A 13211-nucleotide genomic window follows, 5' to 3' on the forward strand; every position below is an offset into this window, starting at 1 on the left:
TAAATATTTTAATTATGGAAGCGCTAAAATATTCCTGGATTCTCGGTTCTGTTTTAAAATAAAAAGGAATTCTTCTGTCTTGCGGAAATTGAATGGCCGGAACCGTTTGGGATGGATTGGATCACCACAAGTTTAATACCCAGATAGAAATCGATAACTACATAGATACCCAAAAAGTTAAAAAAATCGATTACTTAGTTCACGGAAACACGACGACAATGGACCAATACTGCATTCAGAATATGGATACACAATTCAGAAAAATGTGCTGGCTTTGAGCGTGAAGCGCTTCGTGGTCATCGATTCGGCATGAAAGTGCCTATGAAAGTGCTATAAGAGCAAGAAAAGAAATAATGACACCTTTAACGCAAATCACGTAAAAGGCTACAAACTAAACTTTCGTTCAGCTTCAGTTAACCAAGAAATGTAGAAAATTTCTTTAACATATACCATGCGCTGAGGTGACCTGAGGACCCATTATTTTGTTTTGCACCAGGTAGTGAGTAAAACGGGCAATGAAAGCAACACATGGACGACATGAAAGAGTTGGATGTGGAGATGGGCATGGACGTCATGGAGAGTTGTAGACCTATATCTTCGGTGACGAAGACGAAGCGGTTAATAGTTGGCCCCACGTTCCGAAGTTCATTTCTGAGATTCTTACATAAGCCTACGGTTAAGAGACACTCGGTATAATTCAGATTTTATCAAATTCTTTTACTTTGACTGACAGTGATTTCATTTAATGGCGCGAAATCTACATGAATGGATTAAATCATTTTGTCGTAGCATAGTTTAAGACGGTTAAGAAAAAACAATCGCCCAATCAACCAGAAGGGGAATTCCCGTGAAGTTTTTGAAACGAGGATAAAAGAGAACGTCAATTAAATAGGTCATTAACCAAGTCCAATTTACCTAAAAGTCGAGCAACGGTATCTTTTTCATTTCAAATTCTGACTTCCCAAATTGTGTTTCAACCTGTTATCGGTTGTCCAATGTTCATCTAAGTTTTCTTTTCACGCGAGCAGACAGGTGGGGTCTATTTTGATTTTCGTCTACCTTGACTGCCAATTATTTGCATAACCTCTACCAATCACTTTTGCTGAATGCATAACTTTGGCAAATTGCCATATTCAAACGTATCAGTCGGAATGTACTCTCGAATTTCGTATAAAAACGTGAACAGACTGGACTGAAATTATCAGTTCACCAACTGTTTTCAGCAAGTTAACCACTACTCCAAAATGAAAGTAGGAAATATTTTAAAAACGTTGTCTCCTAAAACGCATTACCTTTTACATGGCGTCAAATGTTCCATATTTTATTAGTTCTTGATCCTCGCCGCCCTTTTCGCTGTCGCTGCCGCCGATTCTTACAGGTCAGCCGAATACGCTCCCAAGTACGAAGCTCCGGCATACAAATCTACATATGAAGCCAAATACGAGGTGAGTCTCATTTCATAAATTAATTAAAGAAACATGGAAATTAACTTTTGCAAATGAATATTTTATGAAGACTCCCCAACCTTACGACTTCAGCTGGGCCGTCAATGATTACTACAACGACTATTCCCATTCCGAGAGCAGCGATGGCAAAGTGACCACCGGATCATACCACGTCGTCCTTCCCGACGGCCGCACCCAAATTGTCACCTACAAGGCCGACAGCTACGGATATGTCGCCGACGTCAAGTACACCGGTGAAGCCAAATACCCCGAATACGTCGCAAACAACTACAAAGCTACCACCTACTCCGCCCCAGCTTACAGGCCCACTGCTCCCACCTATTCCGCTCCTGCTTACAAGCCCACTGCTCCCAGCACTTACACCGCTCCCACATACTCTGCCCCGGCCCCGGCTTACACCGCCACTCCGGTCTACAAAGCCCCCGCAGTCCAGCCCCAGTACTAAATTGAAAGTTGATTGAAACCACCGAAATGTCTGTATCTAAACTTATTATTTAATATAAAAATTAAATTCGATCAATGAAAGTAGTACGTCTATAATCGAATTCTTTCGAAATCACTTAAGTATTTCTGGGTTCCAGAATTTTTTGCCGAAACTTACATTCAAATGTTTAGAAATTTGCATCGAAATGTCACATGCTACCATCAGTACGGATAATTTTGATTAGCCGATAACGAAAAGAAAATGATCATGAATGGGAAAAGCAACCAAGATGTGACTGGGGTGTGGCTTGCGAAATAATGGAGAAAATGTAAGAAAAACAAAAAAGAGGAACCGGAAAGGAATCCAAAGAAGGGAAAACCTTAGGTCCAAAACAATAGTAAGACGGAACATTTTCAGTGAAAAAAAAAAAAAAAAACATTCGACCATCAGTGCGCCTGAATTTCAGCTGTTTGTCAAATTTACGTTAGTTGTGTTTGTTTACGAAAAATCTCACTTTCTTCCAAACCTCTTTCTAAAGAACAAAAATATGAATCCGTTGATTAGTTCAATCGAAAGGGTAACTCAAAACAGCTCTTTTCTCCACTCAATATACATATTTTCCATTTGAATAACATCCTATCCCATCTAAACCCATACGAATTATTGGTGATTGGTAACCGCGAAAACAGCCGATCTGCCGATCACTACTCTTCCCTTTGCAAAACGTCCATGGGAGACTCACAATTTAAATGTCGAATTTGTCGTTACCTATTGACCAGATTGATTTTTGTTTGTTTGATTTCAAAATCAAAAAGCATATTACAACTTTTGGGACTCAGTTGAACACTACCACACAGAAGGTATCGTCCATTTCTTTTAGGTGCCTATTCTATAGCCACATAGATACAATCAAACGACTCAAAATTCTATTCAGACTTATCTTTAAATATTTTAATTCTTACCGCAGACTCTGCAGTTCCTAAATAGTTTACCCGCGAAGATGATTCCAAATCTTTGATGATCCAGAACGGGCTCATCAAGTTAGACCCAATATCAGGTACAGTCGAAACATACAAAGGAAACGATACTGTAGTGAACATAGGAAAGATTAAAACATTACAACATTCAATGACAAAAACAACCACATCTAACCTGAATTTAAACCACCGAACGTGGATGTTTTTGAAGAGCAAGGAATTCTTTTGTCCTAAGGAAACTGAATGGCCAGAACCACTCGGAATGGATTGGATTACCTCAAGTTCAAAACGCAGATACAATTCGATAACTAAATCACCCAAAAATTTAAAAAATGCGATTACTTAATCCACAGAAACACAACGAACAAGAACTGCATTCAGAATACGGAAACAAAAATGAGAAAAATGTCAGTTAAGTGGAAACGCCCTACAAAATCATCAAACTTACAAGAATAGAGAAAAGGCTTCAAATGTAAAAACAGCCATCATGTTATTTATTCATCCAACCGAGCCTTCTTGAGTTGTAAATGAAAAAAGAATAGATGGCCTTTAGCATGAAGCGCTTCAGTGGTCATCGACTTCAGCGCGGCTGTGAAAGTGCTATAAGAGCAAGAAAATAAAAAATGACACCGTTAAAGCAAATCACGTACACGGCTGCAAACAAAAGTTTCGTTCAGCTTCGGTTAACCGAGAAAAATAAAATTTTAAAACACACATAAGGTGGTACTTAATCGTCTTTTTTTTACTGGTTTTATACAAGGGTGAGGAACACAGCGGGGAAAATAAAGAAACAATTTCAAAACTAGTCGAAGCTCCATTAAATTAAAATAAATATTGAAACTGACCTGGTGAAAATCAATAAAGGTTATCTCATCATGGCCAAATACTCAACGGGTCATGTTGGCAAGAGAAGTATTTGGAAGGATGAAGACAGCCAGAATCACAATCCAACAGGATGAGCGAAGCTATAGATATCGGGTGATGTCCTTACCTGCATTAATAACTTTATTCATATTCACTTGTAAAAACATTGAATAAAGTGACCAGAATACACTGAAATGAAATCATATTTCATCTAGTGAGATTTCGCCGTTCCACAGAAAAGTGTTTTTGTTTATCCTCCGTCATCGTCTTTATGGCACCTTGATAACAAAATTGCTAAGAAAAAAAGCTACGCAAAGCGCATGGAATATACAGGACACAGATTACGGAAAACCTATTTGAGCTGTTTGTAGACTAACATGTTTGTGAAACAGCATTTCAAAAGTGGAACACTGGGTCATTGTCGCCAAATTTATTGCGTAAAATATCTGAAAATAGTGTGGAATAATGTCTCCAGCAAAAAGTGTTCTCTGTCAATCGGCAATGGGACTCAAATAAATTCATTTGTCAACGAATCTCCACTGAGATGTCACACTCGAAAACATCCGGATGAGTCCAGAAAAAGGACAAGTCCTGATTAAATTATCGGACTGATAAGTCCAATAATTAAAAGGACATTGAGACCGTTGGTACAGACAACAATAATATTGAATTTACTTTACGACGAAGAAATCAAAGGAAGCCAGTCAAGAGTATGATAAAAGCTTTGCGGAAGGACTCTAGGAAATAACGAAAGTCAAGAATCTTTTTTTAATAATCCATAAATTGGTTGAATACTCGTGTATAAAAAAATCCGGTACCCCATGGATGCATAAAATATTCGTTTGCACATGCATAATCTTTTATTTAGCGTCTTTTACCAACCTATTAGAGAAGCAAAGCAACCTATCCAACACGCGATGCCGCTTCAAACAACAAAACTTTGACGATTTGGGAACCGACCCATTTTTGTTTCTGTAGCGACATAAAATGCTATCTGGTACGAACAAGGTTTTTTAACGGATTTTTTTCGATTTGAACGAGAATATCTCTTAGATAGACAAAGCTTCTCTCCAATACAATGAAAGGAAATTTGAAAAGTGTGACGTCCGTATTTCATGCATCGTTAACGTCACACGTGACAGTAGGATTTGGATAGATGAACACGGAATGAATAAAAATTAATCGCCTGATGCGGATAGTATTCAAGGAATCAGTTTGAAAAGTACCAATACTTAGAATTAGTTTCTTATTACGATAGCAGTGCGTCCGAAAGTTTTTTCCTTCACAACGAGCAGACGGGTGGGGTCTATTTTGATTTTCGTTTACCTTGACCACTAATTTACTTGCATAACCTCTACCAATCACTTTCGCTGAATGCATGACTTTGGCAAATTGCCATATTCAAACGTAATCAGCCGGGATATACTCTCCAATTTTGTATAAAAACGTGAACAGACTGGACTGAAATTATCAGTTCACCAACTGTTTTCAGCAAGTTAACCACTACTCCAAAATGAAAGTAGGAAATATTTGATATTATTGAAATTTTACCTTATTACATGGCCTCAAATGTTTCATATTTCATACAGTTCATCATCCTCGCCGCCCTTTTCGCTGTCGCTGCCGCCGATTCTTACAGGTCAGCCGAATACGCTCCCAAGTATGAAGCTCCGGCATACAAATCTACATATGAAGCCAAATACGAGGTGAGTCACATTTCATAAATGAATCAACGAAACACGGAAATTAACTTTCGAAATAAATATTTTTGAAGACTCCCCAACCTTACGACTTCAGCTGGGCCGTCAATGATTACTACAACGACTACGAACACTCTGAGAAGAGTGTCGACGGCAATGTCGTAACCGGATCATACCGCGTCGTCCTTCCCGACGGCCGCACCCAAATTGTCACCTACAGGGCCGACAGCTACGGATATGTCGCCGACGTCAAGTACACCGGTGAAGCCAAGTATCCCGAATACGTCGAAAACAACTACAAAGCTACCACCTACTCCGCCCCAGCTTACAAGCCCACCGCTCCCACCTACTCCGCTCCTGCTTACAAGCCCACTGCTCCCACTTACACCGCTCCCACATACACTGCCCCGGCCAAAAAGGGTCCCACCTACACCGTCACCGCTCCCACATACTCTGCCCCGGCCCCGGCTTACACCGCCACTCCGGTCTACAAAGCCCCCGCAGTCCAGCCCCAGTATTAAATTGCAAGTAATTGAAACCGCTGAAATGTGTGTATCTAAACTTATTATTTAATACAAATATTAAATTCGATCAAAGTACTACCATAAATATTTTAATTATGGAAGCGCTAAAATATTCCTGGATTCTCGGTTCTGTTTTAAAATAAAAAGGAATTCTTCTGTCTTGCGGAAATTGAATGGCCGGAACCGTTTGGGATGGATTGGATCACCACAAGTTTAATACCCAGATAGAAATCGATAACTACATAGATACCCAAAAAGTTAAAAAAATCGATTACTTAGTTCACGGAAACACGACGACAATGGACCAATACTGCATTCAGAATATGGATACACAATTCAGAAAAATGTGCTGGCTTTGAGCGTGAAGCGCTTCGTGGTCATCGATTCGGCATGAAAGTGCCTATGAAAGTGCTATAAGAGCAAGAAAAGAAATAATGACACCTTTAACGCAAATCACGTAAAAGGCTACAAACTAAACTTTCGTTCAGCTTCAGTTAACCAAGAAATGTAGAAAATTTCTTTAACATATACCATGCGCTGAGGTGACCTGAGGACCCATTATTTTGTTTTGCACCAGGTAGTGAGTAAAACGGGCAATGAAAGCAACACATGGACGACATGAAAGAGTTGGATGTGGAGATGGGCATGGACGTCATGGAGAGTTGTAGACCTATATCTTCGGTGACGAAGACGAAGCGGTTAATAGTTGGCCCCACGTTCCGAAGTTCATTTCTGAGATTCTTACATAAGCCTACGGTTAAGAGACACTCGGTATAATTCAGATTTTATCAAATTCTTTTACTTTGACTGACAGTGATTTCATTTAATGGCGCGAAATCTACATGAATGGATTAAATCATTTTGTCGTAGCATAGTTTAAGACGGTTAAGAAAAAACAATCGCCCAATCAACCAGAAGGGGAATTCCCGTGAAGTTTTTGAAACGAGGATAAAAGAGAACGTCAATTAAATAGGTCATTAACCAAGTCCAATTTACCTAAAAGTCGAGCAACGGTATCTTTTTCATTTCAAATTCTGACTTCCCAAATTGTGTTTCAACCTGTTATCGGTTGTCCAATGTTCATCTAAGTTTTCTTTTCACGCGAGCAGACAGGTGGGGTCTATTTTGATTTTCGTCTACCTTGACTGCCAATTATTTGCATAACCTCTACCAATCACTTTTGCTGAATGCATAACTTTGGCAAATTGCCATATTCAAACGTATCAGTCGGAATGTACTCTCGAATTTCGTATAAAAACGTGAACAGACTGGACTGAAATTATCAGTTCACCAACTGTTTTCAGCAAGTTAACCACTACTCCAAAATGAAAGTAGGAAATATTTTAAAAACGTTGTCTCCTAAAACGCATTACCTTTTACATGGCGTCAAATGTTCCATATTTTATTAGTTCTTGATCCTCGCCGCCCTTTTCGCTGTCGCTGCCGCCGATTCTTACAGGTCAGCCGAATACGCTCCCAAGTACGAAGCTCCGGCATACAAATCTACATATGAAGCCAAATACGAGGTGAGTCTCATTTCATAAATTAATTAAAGAAACATGGAAATTAACTTTTGCAAATGAATATTTTATGAAGACTCCCCAACCTTACGACTTCAGCTGGGCCGTCAATGATTACTACAACGACTATTCCCATTCCGAGAGCAGCGATGGCAAAGTGACCACCGGATCATACCACGTCGTCCTTCCCGACGGCCGCACCCAAATTGTCACCTACAAGGCCGACAGCTACGGATATGTCGCCGACGTCAAGTACACCGGTGAAGCCAAATACCCCGAATACGTCGCAAACAACTACAAAGCTACCACCTACTCCGCCCCAGCTTACAGGCCCACTGCTCCCACCTACTCCGCTCCTGCTTACAAGCCCACTGCTCCCAGCACTTACACCGCTCCCACATACTCTGCCCCGGCCCCGGCTTACACCGCCACTCCGGTCTACAAAGCCCCCGCAGTCCAGCCCCAGTACTAAATTGAAAGTTGATTGAAACTACCGAAATGTCTGTATCTAAACTTATTATTTAATAAAAAAAATTCAGTTAGATGAAAGAAATTAATAATTAATTAGTACATTAACCCTGTGAAAACTACAATATATCTGGATTCTAAAAATTATTTCTTGTTCAAGACTGCCATTCAAATGTTAAGAAATTTGCATTTGCATTAGTCCAGAATATCTACCGACTGATAGCACTAAAAATTATACTACAGCTGATTAATCCGTTTCACTATTCGCAACAAGGATTGGATAGTATTCAAAGGATTGGTATCTACACTGTGCCTTGAACTAATTCAAAGACGTTACGGTATTGCCCTGGCAACGGTCAATTCTCAATCTATTTTTTCGCAAGGATTAGGTGGAGCCTTCCTCTTGGACATAATCTAGGACGACTTAAAGAATACTTGTGGTAATTGTGGTATGGATTCAAGCCAACTACAACGGCCATCTACAACATTCTGATAAATTATACTAATCGGTCTTAGACGATAAGGAATCCTTTAGCGAATACGTTTTAAAATAAATTGAAGTAGGTGTAACTAATGTTTGTAAAATTCTTACCACATACTTAGCAGTTCGTGCAAAGTTGATGGAGATGATTCCCAATCTTTGGTGATGCAGAGCGGGCCCACTACGCTAGTCATATGAACACATTATCATGACAGTATGGCCGAAACATCCATAGGGTACCAGTCAGAATAGGAAAGATTCAAAGACAAAAGATAGCGGGGGAAATAAAGGAACAATTCCAAAACTATCGGGGACTCGATTAAATTAAAATAAATATTTAAACTGACCTGATGGAAATAAAATTATACGCCGAGTCTTTCGAGGGTGTCGTTACCAAGGCCGAGTTTGCTAGGCAAAGATTGCCAGTACTGCGAATAAGAAAAATTCCGCTTGCCGTCTCTTTGTGCTAATAAAATAAACTGCAAAAAAAAGAAGAGTATATATTACTAAATGCAAAAAAAGATTTTGGTCTTGCACTAATAATTAAAATACAAACAATCAATCATGTCTTGAAACCCAATAATGTTGTGCTTTAGAAGATTGTAGATTTTTGTATTTTTCCATCTGTAATTCAATTGAAGGAGCAGTTGATTGAAAAAGATCCGAGTCACCTACATCCAATTTCCTTTCGAACACAACTTGGTGCATGTAGGCAACAGCTGGGTTGTCTGAAAATACGAATTCCTACATACTATTAATGGGAAACATTTTAGATTATAGTGTAGCTTCTGCAGTTCGTTCAGTGATGTTGACAATGAGTGCTCAAGTTCCCCTAAAAAAATGTGTTCTTCATTCTTCATTTAAAGCGGTCAACTTCAGCACTCAGCATCCAATCTTATCGAAGAGCCTAGTTACATTTGAGCTAAGTGTTGGGTTAACATTGATCTAGTAAAGATACCCTTTGATAAACTCTTCCTAGTTGTTTATGTCTGATCATGATGATCTCCTTGATCCGATGTAAAAAAGGAAATATTACCTTCGTTAAAGCCACGTGTTAAGGGTATCCATCGTGGATATCACAGGAATATTTGGGCAATCGTGAAACAACATCAGCATTTAGTTGCAATTGACTCTTGTTGAATTATTATTGAAACCAGACATTGCAATTAGTCTAACTAATATCTAAAGCCACCATACGATGGACTAAGAAAAGTAAGAATTGAACTAAAAATGCTTGAGCAGATGATGAGTGACAGACAGGCTGCTGTTAGCTCTCCGAACTTTCGTGAAAACTGAGAATTAAAAACTGTGCACTGATGCCAGTTTATGAATTGAAGATGCCGATTTGATTGAAACGCCGCATTTAAATTCTACATCATGGCATGGGCATGGAGAGATGGTTTCCAGTCTCCATGTTAAATTTCCCATAAGGGGTTGTCCGCTTTTTTTACTAAAAGGTCTCTCGGTATGTCCGTATGCCGCGAGAGCCTAGATGGCGCCACCGTCGGAGAGACCTCCCTATGCCTCCATGTAAAAGTCGTTAGTAAAAAAGTAGCGTCCCGTCGAATCCCCTTATGGGAAATTTAATACTGTCATTGGGAACCACCTCTCCATACCCCTGATCATGGTATATATGTCTACATTTTGGAAAAAAAACTTTTCGGGAAATAGAAAAAGAGGAAAAATCTGAACTGATCTACAAATAAGGCTACCTCCCTTCCGGAGTAGAAAACTCAGATCCGAAAAGCTAAAGAACTTTGTTAGAAATTAAAATGCTAGAGATTTTTTTTTTTTTCAAAATTGAATGTATTTTATTACGTCACATTCGGCGATTATTATAAATGTTGAACTATGGAAGGATTGATTTAATAAACGGTTATATCATATAAATCTAGTACTGAAAATCAGGCGCAATCAGAAGTTCATGGCTCAATGGAAGAATATTGTATAGACACACATTGGTTAAATATGGACGTTGGCTCGTTGATAGGGAAGAAAATTTTTGATCACAATATAATAATAGTCAATCGACGTAACTAACCAATGTATAACACAGACGTTGACAAATAAATTGTCGGCGGGAAATTTGAAACACGCTTTGAAATATAGTTAAAAAGAACGCAACATGCAAACTACAGGACAATCTTTAAATGAATTGATTATGAGACTCGACTAAAAATAATATAAAGAACGAATGGCCGTATAAGTTAGTAAAATTAGATTATTATACTAATTAGTATAGGGTATTGTTCCTAATTCGGGACACTTTTTGGCTATTGCCGTTTCGCATGCTTTAGTATAGGCCGAACACCTTCCTAAGTCGGGACACCGATAAAAAGTATGGGACAAAGAAACCAAATGCGGGACAGTCGCCAGCGCCATCTACCGTTGGTTGTGTAGCAACAACCACTTTTTGACAGTAATGAAAACAGAAATCAAAACACACGATTGGTCTTACGGATATCATGTTGACCTATCAATCTCACGTACAACAGGTTAGGGTTCGACTCCCTTCACATCTAAAAGTGTCTTTATATGAATAAACGTTAATCAACATATTTGACTGTCAGCATCCCTCTTATTCCGAATTGCACAACTATTGTCAACGGTATTACACAAGAGATCATTTTCGACAGTGTTTCATGGCACGTTGGATTGAGTGACGGATAACGAAACCGTTACCGTTTTTTGTTCATGTTTCAAATCCCAGGAAAGGCATTTTTTAAAATATTTCGAATATCGCCTCAGGGCTGTCCCGAATTTATAGCACAGTAAGGATACCCGTAAAATTAATTCTGCGTGTTCTATCCTACGATTTGCATCATACATTGAAGAGATCGCCCTATTTTTGTATGTTCCCATGACTCAGTGGATAAGTGGCTGCCTGAGAATTGGATTATCTTTCTTGGTCGTTGGTTCGAATCTCGGGTAAGGCATTTTTTAAAATATTTCGAATATCGCCTCAGGGCTGTCCCGAATTTATAGCACAGTAAGGATACCCGTAAAATAAATTTGACGGTCATTTCCCTTTGGTTTTCATCATCTGTTGAAGAGTTCATCACATATTGTCGTATTCCGATGGCACAGTGGGTTCAGTCGTTGGCTGGGAACCACGTTATACTTTTGATTATTGGTTCAAATCCCAGGAAAGGTATTTTTAAAATTATTTCGAAAAACGCCTTAGGGCTGTCCCGAATTTATAGCACAGTAAGGATACCCGTAAAATAAATTTGACGGTCATTTCCCTTTGGTTTTCATCACCTGTTGAAGAGTTCATCACATATTGTCGTATTCCGATGGCACAGTGGGTTCAGTCGTTGGCTGGGAACCACGTTATACTTTTGATTATTGGTTCAAATCCCAGGAAAGGTATTTTTAAAATTATTTCGAAAAACGCCTTAGGGCTGTCCCGAATTTATAGCACAGTAAGGATACCCGTAAAATAAATTTGACGGTCATTTCCCTTTGGTTTTCATCATCTGTTGAAGAGTTCATCACATATTGTCGTATTCCGATGGCACAGTGGGTTCAGTCGTTGGATGGGAACCACGTTATGCTTTTAATTATTGGTTCAAATCCCAGGAAAGGTATTTTTAAAATTATTTCGAAAAACGCCTTAGGGCTGTCCCGAATTTATAGCACAGTAAGGATACCCGTAAAATTAATTCGACGGCCACTTCTCATTGGTTTTTATCTAACATAAAAGAGTTCGAACCGACGAAAGTCGGTTGTATTGACACAGTGGTTTAGTGCCTGTCTCTTACGAAATTTTTGGTTTGGTTCTGTGTTCGAATCTTACTTTGGTTATTTTTAAAAAATATTTCAATCTGAAGTCTATCGAAATTATCTTCTGAATTTGAACACGGGGCTGAAAACGACATTCAATGAAAATGTCATCTATGTCAGCAATTAACCCGTTGAGCCATGAGAACAACGAAAGTCTTCTACATCGGGGAGATTATGTTGCCTGTCGAATTATTTTTACATACGGGTACACTACTGGCTATGGCTATGGCTTTTAGCTAACCCCTGTGTTATAAATTCGGGACACCCCTTGGGCGATATCCGAAATAATTCAAAAAATGCTGGTAACAGGATTCGAACCCATAATCGATTACTAAAGCTTGCGTTAGAACCAGCCACTAAACCATTGTGCCAATACAACTTATCGATATTGTTCGAACTCTTCTATGTAAGATAAAAACCAATGAGAAGTGGCCGTCGAATTAATTTTACGGGTATCCTTACTGTGCTATAAATTCGGGACAGCCCTAAGGCGTTTTTCGAAATAATTTTAAAAATACCTTTCCTGGGATTTGAACCAATAATTAAAAGCATAACGTGGTTCCCATCCAACGACTGAACCCACTGTGCCATCGGAATACGACAATATGTGATGAACTCTTCAACAGATGATGAAAACCAAAGGGAAATGACCGTCAAATTTATTTTACGGGTATCCTTACTGTGCTATAAATTCGGGACAGCCCTGAGGCGATTTCCGAAATAATATCAAAAATGCCTTGGATTTGAACCCACGACTGAGAGTTTATAAATGCGATTCTTAGTAGAGTCACTCAACCCACTGTGCCACAAGAATTTTTTGGGAAGTGTCTTAACAAAATTATATAGAATTAACAATTAGGGGCAAGACTCTTATACAAAATCATAAAAGACGTAATGAAAAAAACTTTCATCATCAATATTCGACCTCACAATAAGTGTCGTCCAGGACGGAACTTAGAAGTTAGATAGTAAAACCCTGATTTTGACAGTTTAACTAGTGC

General features: G+C 38.9%; 2 protein-coding genes and 3 long non-coding RNA genes across 14 annotated transcripts; 2 read left to right on the forward strand and 3 right to left on the reverse strand.

The window, feature by feature from the left end:
- Nucleotides 1–5: 5 nt before the first annotated feature.
- LOC124350392 lies at nt 6–1422 on the reverse strand. Of its 3 annotated transcripts, XR_006920886.1 has the most exons (4): nt 1293–1422; nt 451–595; nt 195–330; nt 6–78 (listed from the first exon to the last, which is right to left on the reverse strand). It is a non-coding gene; the product is annotated as an uncharacterized LOC124350392 (long non-coding RNA). The 3 variants fall into 3 exon arrangements; XR_006920883.1 differs by lacking the exon at nt 6–78 and having other exon boundaries at nt 149–330; XR_006920885.1 differs by lacking the exon at nt 6–78 and having other exon boundaries at nt 149–330; nt 451–670; nt 1293–1375.
- LOC124350070 (DNA-directed RNA polymerase II subunit RPB1-like) lies at nt 1164–1991 on the forward strand. Its single transcript, XM_046801081.1, has 3 exons — nt 1164–1250; nt 1329–1445; nt 1516–1991. Exons 1-3 carry the CDS (start codon nt 1245–1247, stop codon nt 1909–1911), a joined length of 519 nt encoding a protein of 172 aa, XP_046657037.1. The 5' UTR covers nt 1164–1244; the 3' UTR covers nt 1912–1991.
- LOC124350223 lies at nt 1703–5352 on the reverse strand. 2 transcript variants are annotated; one of them, XR_006920489.1, is made up of 6 exons: nt 5283–5337; nt 3713–3858; nt 3316–3467; nt 3043–3238; nt 2853–2977; nt 1703–2779 (listed from the first exon to the last, which is right to left on the reverse strand). It is a non-coding gene; the product is annotated as an uncharacterized LOC124350223 (long non-coding RNA). The 2 variants fall into 2 exon arrangements; XR_006920490.1 differs by lacking the exon at nt 3713–3858 and having other exon boundaries at nt 5283–5352.
- Nucleotides 5138–8017, forward strand: LOC124350040 (cuticle protein 7-like). Of its 4 annotated transcripts, none has more exons than XM_046801038.1 (4): nt 5138–5250; nt 5321–5437; nt 5506–5879; nt 7875–8017. In XM_046801038.1, exons 1-4 carry the CDS (start codon nt 5245–5247, stop codon nt 7945–7947), a joined length of 570 nt encoding a protein of 189 aa, XP_046656994.1. In that variant the 5' UTR covers nt 5138–5244; the 3' UTR covers nt 7948–8017. The 4 variants fall into 4 exon arrangements, with proteins under 4 accessions (XP_046656994.1, XP_046656995.1, XP_046656997.1 ...); XM_046801039.1 differs by having other exon boundaries at nt 5506–5637; nt 7681–8017; XM_046801041.1 differs by lacking the exons at nt 5321–5437; nt 5506–5879 and adding an exon at nt 7365–7481 and having other exon boundaries at nt 5206–5250; nt 7552–8017.
- LOC124350217 lies at nt 5877–7458 on the reverse strand. 4 transcript variants are annotated; one of them, XR_006920469.1, is made up of 4 exons: nt 7329–7458; nt 6487–6631; nt 6231–6366; nt 5877–6114 (listed from the first exon to the last, which is right to left on the reverse strand). It is a non-coding gene; the product is annotated as an uncharacterized LOC124350217 (long non-coding RNA). The 4 variants fall into 4 exon arrangements; XR_006920471.1 differs by having other exon boundaries at nt 6487–6625; nt 7329–7455; XR_006920470.1 differs by having other exon boundaries at nt 6487–6706; nt 7329–7411.
- Nucleotides 8018–13211: the final 5194 nt, after the last annotated feature.

Source organism: Daphnia pulicaria, chromosome 7 (assembly GCF_021234035.1).
Source record: "Daphnia pulicaria isolate SC F1-1A chromosome 7, SC_F0-13Bv2, whole genome shotgun sequence".
Lineage (NCBI taxonomy): Eukaryota > Metazoa > Arthropoda > Branchiopoda > Diplostraca > Daphniidae > Daphnia > Daphnia pulicaria.

What these genes read in the sequence shown, in the direction of transcription:
- LOC124350070 (XM_046801081.1), top strand. An exon ending in CATATGAAGCCAAATACGAG is followed by an intron (nt 1,446 to 1,515) that starts GTGAGTCTCATT and finishes TATTTTATGAAG; the next exon opens with ACTCCCCAACCTTACGACTT.
- LOC124350040 (XM_046801038.1), top strand. An exon ending in CATATGAAGCCAAATACGAG is followed by an intron (nt 5,438 to 5,505) that starts GTGAGTCACATT and finishes ATATTTTTGAAG; the next exon opens with ACTCCCCAACCTTACGACTT. An exon ending in TACACCGTCACCGCTCCCAC is followed by an intron (nt 5,880 to 7,874) that starts ATACTCTGCCCC and finishes CACCGCTCCCAC; the next exon opens with ATACTCTGCCCCGGCCCCGG.